We start from the raw sequence: 25,663 nt of genomic DNA on the forward strand, positions 1-25,663 counted from the left end.
TATTATGTGTAAAATACCTAGCAAAGTACCAGGAATTTAACAGATACTTAGTAAATGATAATTATTATTAAATAAGAAGTAGTAATGACAAAAGTTAAGAGTATGAACTTTGAAGTTAGAGAGAAAGGTTTGAAATCTACCACTTAATATTTGTGTGATCTTAGCAAAGACAGAGTTTTTTTCAGCTGTAAAATAGGTTTTGGGAAGATTATATGTAAAAGTTTAGCACAGTATGGTACAGGAAGCACTGGATTATCAATAACTATTTACTTTCAGACATCCCCTTTTCTGAAATCATAGCACTTCGTATATACCACTGTCACTGATCCTTACCCACACTGGATTATTGATCTGAATACCTACTTCTGTTTTCCCAGAAGAGAGAAGCTCTTTGAGGCAAATATTTCATTTATTCATGATTATATTCCAAGAACAGTACCTACTATGGCACCCAATAAATATCCTCAATGAGCCAGCAAACTCATAGCCATCTTTAAAAACTAGTGCATGTATTTTCCTTTTTGGTGCAGCTTTCCCTGCTCACTCATAATAATAAGAAACCATTGTTAAGGGCTTACTCAAGTCAGCCACTGTGCCATTTGATTTAAAATGCAGGATCAGGGACTTCCCTGGTGGTCCAGTGGCTGGGACTCCATGCTCCCAATGCAGGGGGCCCAGGTTCAATCCCTGGTCAGGGAACTAGATCCCGCATGCATGCTGCAACTAAGAGTCTGCATGCCACAACTAAGACCCGGTGCAGCCAAAAATAAATAAATATTAAAAAAAAAAAAAAGCATGATCACTTTTAAGCCTCACCACACCAAGTAAAGTAGATAAGATTATTATCCCCTGTATTTCAGTAGAGGAAAAACACTTAGAACTAAGTTCAATAACTTGCCCAAGGTCATTCGGTAAGTAGGTGATGGAGACAGAAATCACGCTTTCCTTCCAGTTTCCTTCCTGACTGATCTTAACCACTATTCTATACCTTTACCCACAATAATAACAGTAACCATTTACTAAGCTCTCTCAATGTGCATGACACTGTGATACATATTTTAGATGCATTATTTTATTGAATACTCAATAACCTTAAGAGAAGGTACTATTACTATCTCCAATTTACAGAAAACAAAACTAAGTTAAGCACCCTCCCCAGGGTAACAAAGCTAAAGTATCAGTGAACACAGGTCATCTCCTCCCAGAACTTGAGCCACCACACATACTATTTCCTCAACACTCTTGTGTCCTGCTTTGATTCACCTATGTACCTAGGACTTACCTGGTTCCTTCCTTTTATCACAAGGTATTGCATCACTTATTTACAAGTTATTCTACCCCTATGAGAATGTAAGCTTTTTACTGCATCCCTGTAATAGCCTAGGTCTGCACACAATAGAAAATGAAGATTCAATAAATATTTGTAAAACTTCTATTTCTAATCAATGACTTTTCAACTTCATAAGCTGTGATATCCCTTCTTTAAATAATAATGGGCTTTTAAATAATATTAAAAAAAAAAATGGTGCTGTGTGTTTTAAGCAGCCCTGAGACTCCATTCAGGCTTCTACTCACCACTCAACAAAAATCTGTGCTGTAAATTCACTTACTTCACAGGGGCTCGAGCATAAACCTGAAGCCAATCAGGAATTTCTGCAGTATGATAAGGATTTGCAGGTACCAGAAGGGACTGATTTCTTTCAGTTTGCTGTGGCTGGTATGTGACAGGAGGAGGTTGATCATACCGAGGTACACTAAGAAGAAACAATCAATGTTCATTAGGATAAAGGCCCTAAATAAAACATGAAATATAAGAATAATATTTAAGTGATTTTCAATATGCCTCTTGCCCAAACTTCTACCACCTAAAAAACATAAGGATCTGGCTTTTTTTTAAACCATACTATAGGGGAAGTAAAATGCACCTTCTCTTGGAAACTTGTAGGTCATTAGTGATGGATATAAAACTAAGCTAAATCTTTACATATTTTTAAGAGATTTCATCTGGCTGATATTTATTCTTTTCAAGGGCAACTTTAAAGAAGGCTATTAAAAAAGTCAGAGCTGTTATAATCTTTATACAGAGGCTTAAAACTAGAATCAAATTTTAGTAATAACTAGTAATTAGCTATAAATTTATACTGGAAAAGTTGATAATTTTTCTCAAAATAAGAATGGATATTTTCTTTCTCCTTTAGGCTGAAAAGGGGGTTTGGAACAGGTACTACAGTAGGAGTGAGTACTGTGCTTGAAATATCCACATAACTATACTATTTCCTTTCCACTTTTACCACCTTAAGAGAGCATATGGGAGTTAGCGTTGATTAGAACCTGTTTTAAGTCAGAGACTTAAAAAAAAAAAAAAAAAAAGACCGTGCTTTTAATTAGTTCTAACAGCCTATAAGTTGGGGGGGAAGGAAAGAACAGCAAGGTGGGGTAAGGGCTCTTAATGGGAAGATGCTAAGGAAAGCACTGACCCACTTGAAGGTTAAAGACTGAATTCTGGGAGACCATAATGGCCTATTCCAGACTTGGAGATAAAACTGGAAGAGCCTGCCTCCAAACATAAAGGTTTATGTGTGTATCAGGAAAGATCATTCCAATACTAAACCAGGACTAAAGTAACTGTTGGATTAGACTGTAGTTAACAATTTAAAGATCAATGTGCAAATGGCACTGAATTTTATCTTCAACTCTTCTTTCATAAGTAGGTGCAAAGTCAAATATTCCTTGATAGCACAATTGGGAGGTGGGAAAGAACTGAGGCTTCGAAGTCAGATACACCCTGGGGGGAGTGCGGGTTAACCTCAGTTTGGCCAATTACAAGTTGCACGAATGTAAGCGAAACTGCTTCACTTCTCTGAACCTTAGCCTTTTTATTTGTAAAACCAGAATAAATTCATACCAAAAATGACTCTTCTAAGGATTAAATGACCTAATATATGTCAAGAGTTCTGTATAAGGATTAGCATAATACAGACAGCCAAATAGCTGCCAATACTACCTATCTGAGCTTAAGGAAGGTGTTTATTCTCTCCTGCTTAAAGTCTACAGAGTTGCTGAGAGAAGCAAATTAACTAATTGTGAAAATGCTTTGTAAACTATAAAATTCTATAATAATATTCAATATAAAATTAATGATGATAAACAGAAAACTAAGCTCAATATACTCTCAAATCTGGTTCTATGGACCAGAAAGCCTCTGAGATCCAGTGACAGCAAACCGTAACCACGTTTTGTTGGGAGTTTTTAGGGGTTTTTTTGTGCATTTCTATCATTTATTCATTCAACAAAACATCTACCTGTGTGTGTCTCTGTGTTTGGTGCCGGGGACACAGCAGGAATACGTGGAACTCATCCCTGCCCTTGGGTAAGGGTTGTGATCAGGTGGGAGGGAGGCTACAAATTACCCCTATGTCACCGGCCTGCAAATTGAAGCCAGGGAGAGCAGCAGCTTGCCTGAGATGGTAAGGAGAGCAGGCAAAGGGGCCAGAGCCCAACACAGGCAGAGAGGCTGACTTGGTTCTTTTGAAGGGATGACAACCTCACTTTTTCAATAAACACTGAGTGCCACTAAATGGAATCACTGGAAAAAAACTGTTTTTCAAACTTGAATTAAAAATCCAAGTATGTAAAATGATTAAAACAGCGCAATAGTGACAAAGCTTAGTTTTCTGGGTGATAATATTAAAATGTAGGGACTTCACTGGTGGTGCAGTGGTTAAGAGTCCGCCTGCCAATGCAGGGGACACAGGTTCGAGCCCTGGTCCGGGAAGATCCCACATGCCATGGAGCAACTAAACCTGTGCGCCACAACCACTGAGCCCGCGTGCCGAAAGCCTGTGCTCCACAACAAGAGAAGCCACCACAATGAGAAGCCTGCACAGTGCAATGAAGAGTAGCCCCCACTCACTGCAAATAGAGGAAGCCCACGCACAGCAACAAAGACCCAATGCAGCCAAAAATAAATAAATAAAATAGATAATTTTCACTTTCTTGTGTGGCAACAGTTAAAAAACATAAAATATCTCTAAATTGAATAAAATCAGCAAAACATTATAATTCAAAATATATTCTGACACATTAGAAGGTAGATGTGTATTTTTTATAGAAATTTAAATGTAAAGAGGCAGATATTCTATTTATTTACTTTAATTTCTGGGTATCTTTAACAAAAGCATTCTGGCATATGAAAGCAGAATCTGATCATAAGAATATTGATCCTGTTTTTGAGGTTTGTTTAAAAAGTTGTTTTTTAATTATTAAAGTCATTCATTACTAAATATAAGTCCAGAGGAAAAAATCTCATAAGCTGTGAAAAATAAAGTTTTTAAATCAAACTTCAGGATATCTTTCTCTTTGATGAAAATATGAGTTCAAAATCTAACATTAGACAATCCCAAAACCAAGAGTTAAGATAAAGTTGATAGTCTACCTCGGAGCACAGGGATGCCTATATTGAGCCTTTTTATTTGTGTGATCTACATAATAGGTTCCAAATTCTGATGACTCAACTCGCTCCCATCCTGGAGGAAGTCCTTCTCGCTCAAGAGGATGGCTCCAATGAGTTGTATTTGTGTTGTGATCTATGTAATATTTCCTCCCTCTCATTGTCCAGTCCACAGACCAGCCAGGAGGAAGGGGTAAATCTTCAGAACCATGGTTAGTTAAATTTCCTAAAGATGTAGCAGCAACTCTCCCAATACCTGAGAAGAAAGAGAAAAAGAGAAGAAATAGAACAATTATTCATAGCTAAAAAATATGCCATATGAAAAACACTTAAAAAATTAACTATCCCGAAGATGGCGGAGTAGAAGGACGTGCTGTCACTCCCTCTTGCGAGAGCACCAGAATCACAACTGACTGCTGGACCATCATTGACAGGAAGACCCTGGACTTCACCAAGGAGGATACCCCACGTCCAAGGACAGAGGAGAAGCCACAGTGAGACGGTAGGAGGGGCGCAAGCAGAGTAAAATCAAACCCCGTAACTGCTGGGTGGGTGACTCACAGACTGGCGAACACTTATACCACAGAAGTCCACCCACTGGAGTAAAGGTTCTGAGCCCCACGTCAGGCTTCCCAACCTGGGGGTCAGGCAACGGGAGGAGGAATTCCTAGAGAATCAGACTTTGAAGCCTAGTGGGAATTGGATTGCAGGACTTTGACGGGACTGGGGGAAACAGAGATCCCACTCTTGGAGGGCACACACAAAGTAATGTGTGCATCAGGACCCAGGGGAAGGAGCAGTGAGCCTGGGGGAGACTGAACCAGACCTACCTGCTGGTGTTGGGGGGTCTCCTGCAGAGGCGAGTGGTGGCTCTGTTTCACCGTGGGGATAAGGACACTGGCAGCAGAGGTTCTGGGAAGTTCTCCTTGGCGTGAGCCCTCCCAGAGTCTGCCATTAACCCCACCAAAGAGCACGGGTAGGCTCCAGTGTTGGGTTGCCTCAGGCAAAACAGCCAACAGGGAGGGAACCCAGCCCCACCCATCAACAGTCAAGTGGATTAAGGTTTTACTGAGCTCTGACCGCCACAGCAACAGGGAGGGAACCCAGCCCCACCCATCAACAGTCAAGTGGATTAAGGTTTTACTGAGCTCTGACCGCCACAGCAACAGTCAGCTCTACCCACCACCAGAGCCTCCCATCAAGCCTCTTAGATAGCCTCAACCACCAGAGGGCAGACAACAGAAGCAAGAAAAACTATAATCCTGCAGCCTGTGGACCAAAAACCACAGTTACAGAAAGATAGAGAAGATGAAAAGGCAGAGGGCTATGTACCAGATGAAGGAACAAGAAAAATCCCCAGAAAAACAACTAAATGAAGTGGAGATAGGCAACCTTCCAGAAAAAGAATTCAGAATAATGATAGTGAAGATGATCCAGGACCTCGGAATAAGAATGGAGGCAAAGATTGAGAAGATGCAAGAAATGATTAACAAAGACCTAGAAGAATTAAAGAACAAACAAACAGAGATGACCAATACAATAACTGAAATGAAAACTACACTAGAAGGAATCAATAGCAGAATAACTGAGGCAGAAGAACGGATAAGTGACCTGGAAGACAGAATGATGGAATTCACTGCTGCGGAACAGACTAAAGAAAAAAGAATGAAAAGAAATGAAGACAGCCTAAGAGACCTCTGGGATAACATTAAACGCAACAACATTCGCATTATAGGGGTCCCAGAAGGAGAAGAGAGAGAGAAAGGACCAGAGAAAATATTTGAAGAGATTATAGTCGAAAACTTCCCTAACATGGGAAAGGAAATAGCCACCCAAGTCCAGGAAGCGCAGAGAGTCCCATACAGGATAAACCCAAGGAGAAACACGCCGAGACACATAGTAATCAAAGTGGCAAAAATTAAAGACAAAGAAAAGTTATTGAAAGCAGCAAGGGAAAAACGACAAATAACATACAAGGGAACTCCCATAAGGTTAACAGCTGATTTCTCAGCAGAAACTCTGCAAGCCAGAAGGGAGTGGCATGATATACTTAAAGTGATGAAAGGGAAGAACCTACAACCAAGATTACTCTACCCGGCAAGGATCTCATTTAGATTTGATGGAGAAATCAAAAGCTTTACAGACAAGCAAAAGCTAAGAGAATTCAGCACCACCAAACCAGCTCTACAACAAATGCTAAAGGAACTTCTCTAAGTGGGAAACACAAGAGAAGAAAAGGACCTACAAAAACAAACACAAAACAATTAAGAAAATGGTCATAGGAACATACATATCGATAATTACCTTAAACGTGAATGGATTAAATGCCCCAACCAAAAGACATAGACTGGCTGAATGGATACAAAAACAAGACCCATATATATGCTGTCTACAAGAGACCCACTTTAGACCTAGGGACACATACAGACTGAAAGTGAGGGGATGGAAAAAGATATTCCATGCAAATGGAAATCAAAAGAAAGCTGGAGTAGCTATACTCATATCAGATAAAATAGACTTTAAATTAAAGAATGTTACAAGAGACAAGGAAGGACACTACATAATGATCCAGGGATCAATCCAAGAAGAAGATATAACAATTATAAATATATATGCACCCAACATAGGAGCACCTCAATACATAAGGCAACTGCTAACAGCTATAAAAGAGGAAATCGACAGTAACACAATAATAGTGGGGGACTTTAACACCTCACTTACACCAATGGACAGATCATCCAAAATGAAAATAAATAAGGAAACAGAAGCTTTAAATGACACAATAGACCAGATAGATTTAATTGATATATATCGGACATTCCATCCAAAAACAGCAGATTACACGTTCTTCTCAAGTGCGCACGGAACATTCTCCAAGATAGATCACATCTTGGGTCACAAATCAAGCCTCAGTAAATTTAAGAAAATTGAAATCATATCAAGCATCTTTTCTGACCACAACGCTATGAGATTAGAAATGAATTACAGGGAAAAAAACGTAAAAAGGACAAACACATGGAGGCTAAACAATACGTTACTAAATAACCAAGAGATCACTGAAGAAATCAAAGAGGAAATCAAAAAATACCTAGAGACAAATGACAATGAAAACACGACGACCCAAAACTTATGGGATGCAGCAAAAGCAGTTCTAAGAGGGAAGTTTATAGCTATACAAGCCTACCTAAAGAAACAAGAAAAAGCTCAAGTAAACAATCTAACCTTACACTTAAAGAAACTAGAGAAAGAAGAACAAACAAAACCCAAAGTTAGCAGAGGGAAAGAAATCATAAAGATCAGAGCAGAAATAAATGAAATAGAAACAAAGAAAACAATAGCAAAGATCAATAAAACTAAAAGTTGGTTCTTTGAGAAGATAAACAAAATTGATAAACCATTAGCCAGACTCATCAAGAAAAAGAGGGAGAGGACTCAAATCAATAAAATCAGAAATGAAAAAGGAGAAGTTACAACAGACACTGCAGAAATACAAAGCATCCTAAGAGACTACTACAAGCAACTTTATGCCAATAAAATGGACAACCTGGAAGAAATGGACAAATTCTTAGAAAGGTATAACCTTCCAAGACTGAACCAGGAAGAAATAGAAAATATGAACAGACCAATCACAAGTAATGAAATTGAAACTGTGATTAAAAATCTTCCAACAAACAAAAGTCCAGGACCAGATGGCTTCACAGGTGAATTCTATCAAACATTTAGAGAAGAGCTAACACCCATCCTTCTCAAACTCTTCCAAAAAATTGCAGAGGAAGGAACACTCCCAAACTCATTCTATGAGGCCACCATCACCCTGATACCAAAACCAGACAAAGACACTACAAAAAAAGAAAATTACAGACCAATATCACTGATGAATATAGATGCAAAAATCCTCAACAAAATACTAGCAAACAGAATCCAACAACACATTAAAAGGATCATACACCACGATCAAGTGGGATTTATCCCAGGGATGCAAGGATTCTTCAATATACGCAAATCAATCAATGTGATACACCATATTAACAAATTGAAGAATAAAAACCATATGATCATCTCAATAGATGCAGAAAAAGCTTTTGACAAAATTCAACACCCATTTCTGATAAAAACTCTCCAGAAAGTGGGCATAGAGGGAACCTACCTCAACATAATAAAGGCCATATATGACAAACCCACAGCAAACATCATTCTCAATGGTGAAAAACTGAAAGCATTTCCTCTAAGATCAGGAACGAGACAAGGATGTCCACTCTCACCACTATTATTCAACATAGTTTTGGAAGTCCTAGCCACGGCAATCAGAGAAGAAAAAGAAATAAAAGGAATACAAATTGGAAAAGAAGAAGTAAAACTGTCACTGTTTGCGGATGACATGATACTATACATAGAGAATCCTAAAACTGCCACCAGAAAACTGCTAGAGCTAATTAATGAATATGGTAAAGTTGCAGGATACAAAATTAATGCACAGAAATCTCTTGCATTCCTATACACTAATGATGAAAAATCTGAAAGAGAAATTATGGAAACACTCCCATTTACCATTGCAACAAAAAGAATAAAATACCTAGGAATAAACCTACCTAGGGAGACAAAAGACCTGTATGCAGAAAACTATAAGACACTGATGAAAGAAATTAAAGATGATACCAACAGATGGAGAGATATACCATGTTCTTGGATTGGAAGAATCAACATTGTGAAAATGAGTATACTACCCAAAGCAATCTACAGATTCAATGCAATCCCTATCAAATTACCAATGGCATTTTTTACGGAGCTAGAACAAATCATCTTAAAATTTGTATGGAGACACAAAAGACCCCGAATAGGCAAAGCAGTCTTGAGGCAAAAAAATGGAGCTGGAGGAATCAGACTCCCTGACTTCAGACTATACTACAAAGCTACAGTAATCAAGACAATATGGTACTGGCACAAAAACAGAAACATAGATCAATGGAACAAGATAGAAAGCCCAGAGATTAACCCACGCACCTATGGTCAACTAATCTATGACAAAGGAGGCAAAGATATACAATGGAGAAAAGACAGTCTCTTCAATAAGTGGTGCTGGGAAAACTGGACAGCTACATGTAAAAGAATGAAATTAGAATACTCCCTAACACCATACACAAAAATAAACTCAAAATGGATTAGAGACCTAAATATAAGAGTGGACACTATAAAACTCTTAGAGGAAAACATAGGAAGAACACTCTTTGACGTAAATCACAGCAAGATCTTTTTTGATCCACCTCCTAGAGTAATGGAAATAAAAACAAAAATAAACAAATGGGACCTAATGAAACTTCAAAGCTTTTGCACAGCAAAGGAAACCATAAACAAGACGAAAAGACAACCCTCAGAATGGGAGAAAATATTTGCAAATGAATCAACGGACAAAGGATTAATCTCCAAAATATATAAACAGCTCATTCAGCTCAATATCAAAGAAACAAACACCCCAATCCAAAAATGGGCAGAAGACCTAAATAGACATTTCTCCAAAGAAGACATACAGATGGCCACGAAGCACATGAAAAGATGCTCAACATCACTAATTATTAGAGAAATGCAAATCAAAACTACAATGAGGTATCACCTCACTCCTGTTAGAATGGGCATCATCAGAAAATCTACAAACAACAAATGCTGGAGAGGGTGTGGTGAAAAGGGAACCCTCTTGCACTGTTGGTGGGAATGTAAATTGATACAGCCACTATGGAGAACAATATGGAGGTTCCTTAAAAAACTAAAAATAGAATTACCATATGACCCAGCAATCCCACTACTGGGCATATACCCAGAGAAAACCGTAATTCAAAAAGACACATGCACCCGAATGTTCATTGCAGCACTATTTACAATAGCCAGGTCATGGAAGCAACCTAAATGCCCATCAACAGACGAATGGATAAAGAAGATGTGGTACATATATACAATGGAATATTACTCAGCCATAAAAAGGAACGAAATTGAGTCATTTGTTGAGACGTGGATGGATCTAGAGACTGTCATACAGAGTGAAGTAAGTCAGAAAGAGAAAAACAAATATCGTATATTAATGCATGTATGCGGAACCTAGAAAAATGGTACAGATGAGCCAGTTTGCAGGGCAGAAGTTGAGACACAGATGTAGAGAATGGACATATGGACACCAAGGGGGGAAAACTGCGGTGGGGTGGGGATGGTGGTGTGCTGAATTGGGCGATTGGGATTGACATGTATACACTGATGTGTATAAAACTGATGCCTAATAAGAACCTGCAGTATAAAAAAACAAACAAAACAACTAATACTAAACTTTCATTGGGTTATTTGTATGGAAACATGTTAATATAAATGTTTCAGACATTACAAAAAAAAAAAAAAAAAAAAAAAAAAAATTAACTATCCCAATCGTATTCTTCCTGTTAAAAAAAATCACGATTTTACTGTTGCAAATAAAATTTTTCATAAAACTAGCCAGTGTTACTATTATTTAATTACAAAAGAAGAGAGAAACTAGGCTCCCTCTTTGAAATCAGGCTTTTTTGGTTGATGCTTCCATCACCAGGCCATACAAATATTTAACTACTAACAAAGCTAATAAGTAAATATTACATGTATACTGCTAAAGAAAAAGTGAGGAAAAGAAAAATTCACCTCATTCAAGATTTAAGATTTGACATTTCATCTAAAACAGCAAAAATGAACTTGTAAAACTATTCCCAGTTTGTAATTTCTTAAAAGTAACCTGGCTGTACCATAGAACTATTAAGTAAGTTTACCAAGATAACACAGTATAAGGTCAACATACAAAAATCAATTAAGTATCTCTATACTAACAACAATTAAAAATAAATTATACCACTTAGCTCCCAAAAATTAAATATTTACATATCACTTTAACAAAAAAAATTGTGAGATCTGTACGGTGACAATGACAAAACACTGACAAAAGAAATGAAATGGGTGTGGTCAAGATGGTGGAGTAAGAAAACCCTGAGCTTGCTTCTTCCCTTGGGCACACCAAAATTACAACTATTTACAGAGCAACTATTGATGAGAAAGACTAGAAACCAGCAGAAAAGATCTTCTACAACTAAAAATACAAAGAAGGAACCATAAGAAAGGTGGAAACGCAGTATAGTCAAGAACCTTACCCCCACGTGGGCGACCCACAAACAGGAGGATAATTACAACTGTAGAGATTCTCCCCAAGGAGCAAGGGGGCCCAAGCCCCACACTGGGCTCCCCAGCCCAGGGGTCCTACACCAGGAAGGACCTTGTCCAGGAAGACAAGTCCCCAGAACCTTTGTCTTTGTAGGCCAGCAGGGCTCACTTTCAGGAGAGCTGGAGGGCTGTGAGAAATAAAGACTCCACTCTTAAAGGGTGCACACAAAAACTCACACACTCTGGGACCCAGAGCAGAAGCAGTAATTTTAAAGAAGCTTGGGTCAGACCCACCTGCTAATCTTGGAGAGCCTCCCAGAGAGGCAGGAGGAAACTGGAGCTGACCCTGGGGACACAGACACTTGTGGCAGACATTTTGGGAGCTTCTTCTACCACAAAGACACTGGTGCTGGCAAGCACTATTTTGGAATTCTCCCTCTAACTTATTAGCACCAGAACCTGGCCTTGCCCACCAGCCTATGGGCACCAGTATTGGGACACAACAGGTCAAGCCAAGCAATTAACCCAGCTGGGACAAAGCCCCACTCACCAGCAGGCCATCTGCCTTAAAACCCCCTGTGACCACAGCCACTCCAGGATATGCCCCTGTTCACCAGAGGGCCTAGGACCAAGACCCACACACCAGTGCACCAGCACTAGTCCTGGAATCCCCAGGACCCTGCAGCCAGATACCTCAGAACCTGGCTCCAACCACGAGTGGGCTGGCACTAGCCCCAGGACCAGCCTCACCCACCAGTGGGCAGGCACTGGCTTCAGAACCCCCTGGGACCTGAACCCACCCACCAGCAAGCTGACAAACAACTCTAGGACCCCCAGGGCCCTGTAGTCAGAGACCCCAGGACCTAGCTCCGCTCACCAGTGAGGTGGCACTAGCCCCAGAACCTGGTTTCACCAACTGGTCAGTAGGCACCAGCCCCTGGATCCCCTGAGCCCCGGCCCCACCTGCCAGTGGGCAGACATCAGCCCTAGGACCACCACAGCCCTGCAGCCTGGCTTGTCAGGACCCAACCCACCCACTAGTAGGATGGCACCAGCCCCAGGACCCCCTGGGCCCTGGCACCATCCACCAGCAGGCCAAAACCAGATCTGGGACACCTTAAGCCAATTTAGGCAGCCAACCTGGGATCCAGTCCCACCAACCAGTGGTCCAACACAAGCTCTGGGACTGCCAGGACCATGCCGACAGCTGTATCCGGAACCAGCCCCACCCATCTGAGGGCCAATACCAGCTCCAGGATCCCACAGGGCCCTATAGCCAGGGACCCTGGGACATGGCTCTGCCCAACAGAAAACCAAGTATAAAGCTATTAGGAAGGTTGAAAGACAAAAGTAATAAAATCATCTATATCCACAATAAGAAGTTAAGGGATACACAAACCAAAAAGAAATAAAACATGACAAAACCGGTAAATGTGGGGGGGGGGGGGGTAAAAATGCAGGGTTGTTAAAATGCATTTGAACTTAAGAGACCACCAACTTAACCATATATATACACACACATATATATGGCTATATATAAACCTCATGGTAACCACAAACCAAAAATCTATAATAAATACACAAAAAAGAAAAAGAACCCAAATATAACACTAAAAATAGTCATCAAATGACATGAGAAGAGAACAAAAGGAACTACAAACAACCCCCCAAACAATTAAGAAATGTCAATAAGTACACATCTATAAATGTAAATGGACTAAACACTCCAACCAAAAGACATAGAGTAGCTGAATGGATACAAAAAAAAAAAAAAAAAAGACCCATATATATGCTGCCTACAAGAGACTCACTTCAGATCCAAACACACACAAAGACTGATAATGACAGGATGGAAGAAGGTATTCCATGCAAATGGAAATGAAAAGAAAACAGGGATAGCAATATTTATACCAAACAGACTTTAAAACAAAGATTGTAACAGGGGACAATGAAGAACATTCATATGATTAAGGGAGCAATCTAAGAAAAAGACATAACAATTGTATATATATGTATACACCCAACATAGGAGGACCTAAATACATAAAGCAAATATTAAAAGATGTAAAGAGAGAAATTCACAGAAACACAACAATACTAGGGGACTTTAACATCCCACTTAACATCAATGAACAGATCACCCAAACAGAATATCAATAAGGAGACACTGGTCTTAAACAACACATTAAACCAGATGGACTTAATATATATAGGACATTCCACACAAAAGGAGAATACACATTCTTTTTTCAACTGCACAGGGAACATTCTCCAGGATATAGAGCACACGCTAGGCCACAAAACAAATCTCAGTAACTTTAAGCCAACTGAAATCATGTCAAGCATCTTTTCCAACCACAACCCTTTGAGACTAAAAATCAACTACAATGAAAAAATAGCAAAAAACACAAACAAGTGGAGGCTAAACTATGCTAATAAACAACCCAACGAATCCCTGAAGAAATAAAGAAGAAATTAAAAAAATACCTGGAGACAAATGAAAATGAAAACACAAGAATCCACTATCTACACACTGCAGCAAAAGCAGTTCTGAGATGGAAGTTTATAACAGAAGAGATTAGCTCAATATGGCAGAGTAGAAGGATGTGAGCTCACCCCCTTCTTACAAAAACACCAAAATAACAATTAACTGCTGAACAACCATTGACAAAAAAACGCTGGAACCTACCAAAAAAGATACCCTACAACCAAAGACAAAGAAAAAGCCACAACAAGACAGTATGAGGGGCGCAATCACGATAAAATCAAATCCCATACCCACTGGCTGGGCAACCCAAAAACTGGAAAACAATTAAACCACAGAAGTTATCCCACAGAAGTGAAAGTTCTGAGCCCCATGTCAGCCTTCCCAGCCTGGTGGTCTGGCAACAGGAAGAGGAGTCCCCAGAGAATCTGGCTTTGAAGGCCAGTGGGGTTTGATCACAGGACTTCCACAGGACTGGGGGAAACAGAAGCTCTACTCTTGGAGAGCAAACAAAAAGTCTCGTGCTCACCAGGACCCAGGGGAAAAAAGCAGTGACCCCATATGAGACAGGGCCAGACCTACCTGCCTAGTACTGGAGGATCTCCTGCGGAGGTGGGGGGGTGCCTGTGGTTCATGGCAGGGACAAAGACACTGGCAGCAGCAGATCTGGGGAGTATGCATTGGTGTGAGCCCTCCCGGAGGTTGCCATTAGCCCTACCCTACAGCCTGTAGGCTCCAGTGCTGGGGTTGCCTCAGGCCAAACAACCAACAGGGCAGGAACACAGCCCCACCCATCAGCAGACAAGTGGCTGAAAAGTCTCCCGGAGCACAGCCCTGCCCACCAGAGGGACAAGACCCAGCTCCACCCACCACTGGGCAGGAACCAGCCCCTCCCACCAGGAAGCCTGCACAAGCCTCTTAGACAGCCTCATCCATCAGAAGGCAGACAGCAGAAGCAAGAACTACCATCCTGCAGCCTGCAGAAAGGAAACAGCAATCACAGAAAGTTAGACAAAAGGAGACGGCAGAGGATTAGGTCCCAGATGATGGAACAAGATGAAACCCGCAGAAGAACAATGTTTAACAAAGACCTAGAAAAACTGAAGAACAGACAAGCAAACATGGAAAAGCTCACAGGTAAAGGCAAACATACAGTAAAGCTAGAAAATCATTCACATACAAATATATCAAAACCAGCAATTGTGAGAAAAGGAGAACACAAATGCAGGATATTGGAAATACGTTTGAAATCAAAAGACCAGCAACTTAAAACAATCTTGTTTATATACAGACTGCTATATCAAAACCTCATAGTAACCACAAACCGGAAATCTACAATAAATACACACACAAAAAAGAAAAAGGAATCCAAACACAACACTAAAGTTAGTCATCAAATCACAAGAGAAGAGAACGAAAGAGGAAGGGAAGGAAGTTTATAGCAATACAAAACTACCTCAAGAAACAAGAAAAATCTCACATAAACAATCTAACCTTATGCCTAAAGGAACTAGAAAAAAAGAACAAAACCCAAAGTTACTAAGAGGAAAGAAATCAAAAAGGACAGAGAAGAGATAAATGAAATAGAGACTAAAAAAGCAATAGGAAAGATCAATGAAACTAAGAGCTGGTTCTTTGAAAAGATAAGAAAAATTGATAAATCTTTAGCCAGATTCATCAAGAAAAAAAGAGAGGGCTAACATCAATAAAATCAGGAAAAAAAGGGAAAAGTTACAACAAATATCACAGAAATACAAAGGATCGTAAAAGATTAATATGGATAATTACACATCAATAAAATGGACAGCCTAGAAGAAATGTACAAATTCCTAGAAATGCACGATCTCCCAAGATGGAACCAGGAAGAAATATTCAATAGAAGATACAAACCGACCAATTACTAGTAATGAAACTGAATCATTGATAAAAAAATACTCCCAAAAAACAAAAGACCAGGGCCAGACAGTTGCACAAGAGAACTCTACCAAACATTTACAGAAGAGTTAACACCTATCCTTCTCAAACTATTCCAAAAACTGAACAGGAAGGAATGATCATGAAATCATTCTACAATACCAGCATCACCCTGATACCAAAACCAAAGACACCACAAAAAAATTACAAGCCAATATCACTGATAAACATAGATGCAAAATCCTCAACAAAATATAAAAATCAAATTCAACAATACATTAAAAGGATCATACATCATGACCAAGTGAGATTTATCCCAGGGATGCAAGGATGGTTCAATATCTGCAAATTAATCAATGTGACACACCACGTTAACAAGTTGAAGAATAAAAACCATATCATCATCTCAACAGATGCAGAAAGAACTACTGACAAAATTCCACAACAATTTATGATAAAAACTCAGCAAAGTGGGTATACAGAGAACATGTCTCAACACAATAAAAGCCATTTATGACAAACCCATGGCCAACATAATACTCAACAGTGAAGAATTGAAAGCCTTTCCACTAAATTCAGGAACAAGACAAGGATGCCCACTCTCCCTGCTTCTACTTAATACAATATTGGAAGTCCTAGCCACAGCAATCAGACAAGAAAAAGAAATAAAAGGTATCCAAATTGGAAGGGTAAAAGTAAAACTGTCACTATTCACAGATAAAATATTCTATATTGAGAACCCTAAATTCTCTGCACAGAAACTATTAGAACAAATAAATGATCTCAGCAAGGCAGCAGGATACAAGATTAATATACAGAAATCTGTTGCGTTTCTATACACTAATAATGAAATATCAGAAAGAGAAAGTAAAGATAAAAACAATTCCATTTAAAACCTCATCCAAAAAAAACAAACACAGAAACAAAAAAACCTAGGAATAAACTTAACCAAGGAGATGAAAGACCTATATGCTGAAAACTACAAAACACTGATAAAGGAAACTGAAGAGGATTCAAAGAAATGGAAAGATATTCCATGCTCTTAAACTGGAAGAATTAATATTGTTAAAATGGCCATACTACCCTAAGCAGTCTATAGATTTAATGCAACCCCTATCAAAACACCCATGACATTTTTCACAGAATGAGAACAAATAATTTTACAATTTATATGGAACCACAAAAGACCCAGAGTTGCCAAAGCAATATTGAGAAAAAGAACAAAGCTGGAGGTATCAGTCTCCCAGGCTTCAGACTATACTTCAAAGCTACAGTAATCAAAACAGCATGGTGGGCTTCCCTGGTGGCTCAGTGGTTGAGAGTCTGCCTGCCAATGCAGGGGACACAGGTTCGAGCCCTGGTCTGGGAGGATCCCACATGTTGCAGAGCAACTGGGCCCGTGAGCCACGGCTACTGAGCCTGCGCGTCTGGAGCCTGTGCTCCGCAGCAGGAGAGGCCGTGACAGTGAGAGGCCCACACACCGCGATGAGGAGTGGCCCCCACTTGCCGCAGCTAGAGTAAGCCCTCGCACAGAAACGAAGACCCAACACACCCAAAAATAAATAAATTTATAAAAAAAAAAACAAAAAAAAACCCCCAGCATGGTACTGATGCAAAAAGAGACAAATAGATAAACAGAATGGAATAGAAAGCCCAGAAATAAACTTACTCACCTACAGTCAATTAATCTATGACAAAGGAGGCAAGAATATACAATGGAGAAAAGACAGTCTCTTTCAACAAGCAGCATTGGGAAAGCTGGACAACTACATGTAAAACAATGAAATTAAAACATTCCTTCATACCATATAGAAAAATAAACTCAAAATGGCTTAAAGACCTAAATTTAAGACATAACACCATAAAACTCCTAGAAGATGACATAGGCAAAACATTCTTTGACATAAATCGTAGCAATATTTTCTTAGATCAGTCCCCAAGGCAAAAAAAAAAGCAAAAACAAATAAATGGGACCGAATCAAACTTACAAGCTTTTGCACAGCAAAGGAAACCATAAACAAAATGAAAAGACAACCGATGGAATGGGAGAAAATATTTGCAAACAATGCAACCAACAAGGGGTTACTATCCAAAATATACAAACAGCTCACATAACTCAATGTTAAAAAAACAAATAACCCAATCAAAAAGCGCAGAAGACCTAAACAGACATTTCTCCAAAGAAGACATACAGATGGCACATGAAAAGATGCTCAATACTGCTAATTATTAGAGAAATGCAAATCAAAACTACAATGAGGCATCACCTCACACTGATCAGAATGGCCATCATCAAAGAGTCCACAAGTAATAAACGCCAGAGAGGGTGTGGAGAAAAGGGAACCCTCCTACACTGTTGTTGAGCATGTAAATTGGTGCAGCCACTATGGAAAACAGTATGAAGATTCCTTAAAAAACTAAAAATAGAGTTGCATATGATCCAGCAATTCCACTCCTGGGCATATATCTGGAAAAGAGGAAAACTCTAACTCGAAAAGATACATGCACCCCAATGTTCACAGCAGCACTATTTACAATAGTTGACATGGACGTAACCTAAGTGCCCATCAACAGATTGGCTTAAGAAGATATGGTGTAGGGACTTCCCTGGTGGTCCAGTGGGTAAGACTCCACACTCCCAATGCAGGGGGCCTGGGTTCAATCCCTGGTCAGGGAACTAGATCCCACATGCTGCAGCTAAGACCCAGCACAGCCAAAATAAATAAATAAATATTTAAAAAAAAAAAAAAAAAAAAAAAAAAAAAGAAGATATGGTGTATATATGTGTGTGTATACATACATATATATATGTATACACACACACATACACACACAATGGAATATTACTCAGCTCTAAAAAAGAATGAAATATTGCCATTTGCAGCAACACATGGATGGCCCTAGAGAATATTATGCTTAGTGAAATAAGTCAAAGACAAATACTATATGATATCATTTATTTGTAGAATCTAAAAAATAATACAAATGAATCTATACACAAAACAGAAACAGACTCACAGACATAGAAAACAAACTTATGGTTACCAAAAGGGGAAGGGAGGGACAAATCAAGAGTACGGGATTAACGGATACAAATTAGTACATATAAAATAGATAAGCAACAAGGATTTACTGTATAGCACAGGGAATTATACCCAATATCTTGTAATAACCTATAGTGGAATACAATCTGCAAAAAATGAATTACTATGCTGTACACCTGAAACTAACACAATATTGTAAACCAACTAGACTTCAAAAAAAAATTAGAGAGGTATAATCCCTAAATCTAATATACATACAAAAACTGCCAAAAGCAGCTGGGCTAGAAGAACAGTAAAGAAAGAAGTGGAAATAAGAACAGAGCACTGTGCAAAACCAAGTAGCTCAACACACTACCCTGGTAATTTTTCCTTTTCCCTACGCAACCCCCTACACCCCTCGCAACCACAGGAGCCAATTTCAAATAACTGGCAGAGGAAAATCCCTAATTATTCAATAATGTATAATTAGGACAGCCCAACATCAAGTCTATAAGAAAAATTAAAGAGGCAAAAAGGTACAAAGTTGATTAAAAAAGAACATTCAAAAAAATTTTGTCCCATGGACTTCCCTGGTGGTACAGTGGTTAAGAATCCACCTGCCAATGCAGGGGACACGGGTTCGAGCCCTGGTCTGGGAAGATCCCACATGCCGCGGAGCAACTAAGCCCATGCGCCACAACTACTGAGCCTGCGCTCTAGAGCCCGTGAGCCACAACTACTGGATCCCGCGCGCCTAGAGCCCATGCTCTGCAACAAGAGAAGCCACCACAATGAGAAGCCCGCACACCACAACAAAGAATAGCCCCCGCTCGCCGCAACTAGAGAAAGCCCGCACGCAGCAACAAAGACCCAATGCAGCCAAAAATAAATAAATAAATAAATAAATTTATTAAAAAAAAAAAAAGTCCCAAAGTAGAGAGCAAAATGAAATTAAATATTCTGCCACTGCCATAAATTAAAAGAGAAAAAAGAATGAAGCAATCAACTCTCTGAAGGAAGACCACAAAGAAGCAAAGCAAGAACCCCCAAAACAGACGTAAAGACAATAGAGAAAATAGGTGTGCTTAGGAAAGAAATAAAGATGAAGATAAAAACTGGAAGAACAAACATGCAGTGTTTGTTACAGTGGAGAAACCTGGCAAATCTTAACCAAGTGCTAAAGGTTAACATCACCAATGTCATATAGAGATCATGTATCTCCTTTATATATAATGAAGACACTTCACCTCCGTGGTATTCTTTTCATAAACCAATAAGCCCAGTCTAATCATGAGAAAAACATCAGACAAAATCCAAACTGAGGAACAGTTTACAAAATATCTGACAAGTATTCCTCAAAACTGTCAAGGTCATGAAGAACAAGAAAAGACTAAGAAATTGTCATACACCAAAGAACACTAAGGAAATATGACAACTAAATGCAATGTGGTACTCTGCACTGGATCCTGTAACAGAAAATGAGTATTAAGGAAAAAGCTGGTGAAATCCAAATAAAGCTTGGTATTTAATTTTTTTAAAATCCTTGAGTTCATAAAGACACTAAAAAAATAAACCTCATTGTTTACCTCTGGAGGTGGTTAGGGTATCAACTGATTATTCTGAAAAATAGTAAGAAAGGAAAAGATCTAGCATTTATCCTGTCTTATATGAAGAGCCAAAATATTGATAAATGAAACCAAATAATTGATAAAGGAAAGTTCTTCATTATAGAGCTCTTCATGACAGAATTCCAACTAATAAAGAAACGACAGTTTTGAGGAATACTTGTCACTATTTGCAACAGCTAACGAAATATTGGATCTAGCCAATAATGATTAATGGCTTCCAAATCAATAGGTGAAAAGCTGATGGACAACATCATGATGATGAATTGGTATGACATCTGATCCCATGATCAATTTTAATATCACAAAAAGAGAAATCAGTCATTATGTGTGTCTGGAACTGATGCAATAGAACGTACACAACGCCACCTATGAAGCACTCTGGCAGAACGGAAAATGCAAGAAAGAAAACAAAATCACTCTTGCTCAGTACCCTTTGGGAAGAAAGGCATATATTTCTAAAACATATGGTGACTATAAAACAAAACAAAGCTAACAAGCCTTTCGGTGAAACTGACTTTGGCTTCTGTCACCTGCAAATGAACGTTTATTTAGTAAGTGTAGCTTAAGCAACTTCAGTACTTAAAGAGAAAATATTTAAAGAGAAAAGAAATAAGCCAATGTACTAAAGACATACATAGCAAATAACTAAAATCATGCTGTTCAAGCATGCAGTGGCTTTATACTTTCTCATACTTCCATCACTAAAAATGTTGTAGTACTAGCCACAACCAAGGATAGCAATTTTTAAAAAGAATTATAGTCAATTCAATGTATTCAAATTGAGTTATTGATAAGACCTATAACATTTTGGCCCGACAGAGGTCCCCCTGGAAACACACAGATTTCTAAATGCAGCATTAAAAACAAAAAGCTATTACAGTAATTTAAAACTGTACAGGCTTAGAGAGTTTGTGACAATTTCATTCATCTGCTTAGAAAATCCAAATTTCCATATACTGAACTTGCCTAAATCTAGAAACACATGTACTGTTACATGTAAACAATAGTAGGTACTAAACAGCAGATTTTAAACCATGATAAACTTGAAATTCACATTTAGAGGAAACACAAAGACCTCTCTGTAAAACCTCTGTGTCCAGGAACTAAACCTTGACAAGTTATTGATAAGGGAGCCATGAAGTCCACAAAGTCCCAAATAGGTTCATCAGCTTTACCAATGCCATGTGAAACCATGATTCCTAACCTTTTCAGAGCTGTCTATAAACAGTTTATTTAGTTTCAATGACAAACCACCCCCCCACTTTCTGAAGTTGCCATGTGCACTAAATTCTTTTCAAACTATTATTTGGATAATTCTATAAAACTATTGAGAGATGAATGTATTGTACAAAAAGACTGGAAACCACCAATCTAAAACATAAAATATTATCAGTAATAAAATAAGTCTAGCAGACTTAAAAAAAAAAAAGCTATATCAAGCTCTAACACACAAGACCTCCACTCTTAAGTTCAGTTAGAAAGCTGAAACTTCAATAACCAAACATGCCAAATCTGGAAAAAGCATACAAGAGCATATGATACCTTACAAAAAACATGAGCACTAACAAATGAATGTCTACTCTGTCCCTGGCCCTTTCCATGTGTACTATTTCATACTCAGTCAGCGCTATGAGGTAGTGGTATCATTACCAATTTACAGATGGGGAAACAAAGGTTCAAGTAAGTTATTTTACCGAAGGCCACACAGATGATATAAGGTCAAATGACAAATTTATTACCAACCACGTAATCTTACCCCAAAAGATCAACTGTAATTCTTCAAAGAAAATATGACTGCCACTAATAAAAGAAAATGCAATCTATAATTCTGAACTTGTTTCTGAGCTACAAGGAAAAAAATAGTTTTCCATAATTTCAATTATTAGTCCCAGAAAAGAATGAGTGGCATTCATAATCTTCAAAATAACTTCCATTTGCAGGAATTAATAGCACAAGCACCTTCCACTTACATAAAATAAACTAGAACATTAATAAGCTACATACATGATTTCCCAAAGACACAGATAAAGTATTACTTTGTCTCTCCACCAAGCTTTCACATTAGATATGCCTCCAAAGAACTTACTGTCATACAAAATTGGCAGATTTCTACGAGATCTGCCCTTAGAGACAAGCTCAAAAATTCTAGTTTCCTAATGTTGAAGTGGCTACAAAGAATAAAATAGAATATGGAACTCTAATGAAGGTTACAAGCTCCAGGGTAATACTAAACATTACAGCCCATGTTATAATCAAGACGCTGATAAAAAGATATAAGGATTAAACTAAGCCAACTGCCTTTTTTCCTCCTCTCCAAAATAACTACAAATAAAGTTGTGCTCCTAAGGATTATTAACACTTCCTCAAAAGAAGATTCTGGTTAACTAATACTTATGCATTTCCTGGAGTAAACACAACTCTAGTATTTTTTTTTTTTTGGTAAAGCCTGGAACTTTTTAATTTGATCTTTATTACTTGATTTCTTTAGCTGTCTTTAACAATAAAAGTTAAAAGTTTGTTACTTAAAATTGCATAGAACTAAATTATTTAGGCGCAGAACAAAGGAATTCAATCTGCCTTTAGTATTCCAACTAAAGACTTCCTGTTAACAGCAGAATTCCTTCCTCTGGCACATACAGTAACTGCCTGTAGGCCAAAATGTTAAAGGTCAAATTTCACAGCTAAATGTAGAACTGTGCTAGGCCCTAAAACCCTTTAAGATATTATACAACTTGTTTTTTTGTACTTCTGCTCAACACAGTACGATGAAATTAACCCCTGAGATAAGGCGTTTCCTAAAAGTCTAAGTAATAACTAATTGGCAGGAATTACTACTGTCAAGTCACTACAAAACTATTTTCTTTCACACCTTTTTTATGCTTATTACATTAGTAACAGCAATCAAAATTTAAACCTTGTGAAAATAAATCTGTCTATAGCACATCCTTACTCTCCCACAAACTTACTTTCTCCTTTCCATTCATTCAAATTCCCTGAACTCTCTCCAGCATAAATCTGGAAAATATAAGAAGTTACAAGTCTTTTCAAGATGAATTCAAGAAACTTCCAGCTATTGTCTCATATTCAGATTTTTTTTCTTCTGGAAGACACAGCTGTTAGGCTTTTCTGTTTGGTTAATAATTGGTTGTTAATCCTTCCCTGCCACTTAAGAGACCCCTGCAAAGAAGTTCCGTTTTTTTCTGAAAGGTAAAACATTAATCTTATTGCCCTGATATAAATTAATGTTAAGTGAAATTTCTCAAGCATGTATCACTGTCGTAATAAGTGCAGATCTTTTTTTAAATGACATTCTTTAATTTGAAAAAGTATCCAATTAACTTGTATTTCATTTCTAAAATATGATTGGGGAAAGCTGTTTTAAAGTCTGTCATAAAAATTACAAAAACTATATCAAATTGCATAAAAAGGGTCCTAAGAGAGGATCAGTAGAAATTTAGTTTTTACAGTATTTCCTCAAAGATATTTTGTGAATCAGAATTTTAAAATAAGATTTTTAACTTGGTATCATTAATTCTTCATACTTCAGGCATAAAAGTGTCATGAGCTATCAGTGATGTTTGCAACATAAATATACATGGGAAATGTTAAGTACGAAGAACAGCAATCTGTATTAATGAAAAACAGATTGTTATAAGCTATTATTCCCGCTACCCCTTGGCTACCAAAAATGTCTTAAGACTCCAGACTTGAAATCTGTGGATCCATTCACTTATTCAACCATTCATTTTTAGAGCACCTCTTATACAGTCAAGTGCTTTGCTAATCCTATCTGACTCTTCTCTTTCCCTTATCCCTCAATAACCATTAGTGGCCAAGGCCCATCAATGCAGATGTGTCTCACTTCGCCCCTTTCCAAATGTCCCCAGCCTAGGTCAAATCCTCATTAACATTTAAAATATTAACCATAAGACATACACCAAATGGAAAACTATGGAGCTTTGAAACTACATATAAATAGTGTTTAACATTAAGAAACTCATTAAAGTAAAAAAGCAAGGATATGAAACTGTACAGAGTGTAATCACGATAATGTTAAAAAAAAATGTCATGGAAAAAGATGAAGGAAATAACTAAATACAAAGAACCTCTGGCATAATGAGTGCTTTACCTTTACTTTTCTGCATTTTGCAAATTTCCTATAATAAGCAGGTATTACTCTAAAAAATATATTAGAATGAATTTATTTTTAAAACTTACTATTTTGATTGGATAACAAATCATTTCTGAGGTTTAAAACTACATGATATCAGAAATAGCCAAAATAAACACTGAAGTATGCAAGTTGTCTAATCCTTTAACCTCGAATTTCTTTACAAACAAAAACGGCACTCACCTATTTTCATTACAGTATTTCTATATGCCTAGAAAACCTCTCCTCTTCAATATCCCAGTGAGACTTGAACGTCAGCTTTCACAAAATAAGCTGCTCTTGCCAACTGTTCCATACTATTCTTCAATTTTCAAAACTTCAGTGATTTACCTTCTCCCAAAACCATAATTAAGTCTCATTTTTCCTCCAAAAGCATCATAGATTTGCATTACCACTGGTACCTGAGGTTCTCTTTTCTCTAGCAATCTATCCTGAGTACAGCTAGTAAACTAATCTTTGAACACTGCTTTCATAAAATGAAAATCTTGTCCTTTTGAAATCTGCAATGGCTTCTGCTTGACTCAAGTTTAAATCCTACAGCCTGTTGTTGCATCACTAATCTCCACTCCATCTTACAACTTATTTCTTCAAACTAGACAGAATTACACAGTTACTTGGATTTACATGTCTGCTGTTTTCACTGATTATTTCACCTAAAATGTCCTTCCTATATCCCGTATCAATCTACAGTCCAAGCACAAAGAAAAATAGTTCAGGTCCTACCTCTTCCATGAACCATTCTCTAAGTATTCTAGCCTACCCTGATCTCTCTCTCTTCTGGCTCCCTAATGCACTCAGTCGGTACCACATAGTATAACAACTAACTGTTCT

The 25,663-nt window shown here is 38.1% G+C and overlaps 1 protein-coding gene across 1 annotated transcript in view; it reads right to left on the bottom strand.

The window, feature by feature from the left end:
* The window catches only part of SAV1 (salvador family WW domain containing protein 1), a 35,866-nt gene that overhangs the window by 5,519 nt on the left and 4,684 nt on the right, over positions 1 to 25,663 (bottom strand). The window contains exons 3-4 of the mRNA XM_059915700.1: positions 4,436 to 4,706; positions 1,611 to 1,754 (exon numbers count right to left, since the gene is read on the bottom strand). Coding sequence (XP_059771683.1) covers positions 1,611 to 1,754; positions 4,436 to 4,706 — 415 coding nt within the window. The remainder of the gene's footprint in view (positions 1 to 1,610; positions 1,755 to 4,435; positions 4,707 to 25,663) is intronic.

This window comes from Balaenoptera ricei, chromosome 2 (genome assembly GCF_028023285.1).
Source record: "Balaenoptera ricei isolate mBalRic1 chromosome 2, mBalRic1.hap2, whole genome shotgun sequence".
NCBI classification, from domain to species: domain Eukaryota; kingdom Metazoa; phylum Chordata; class Mammalia; order Artiodactyla; family Balaenopteridae; genus Balaenoptera; species Balaenoptera ricei.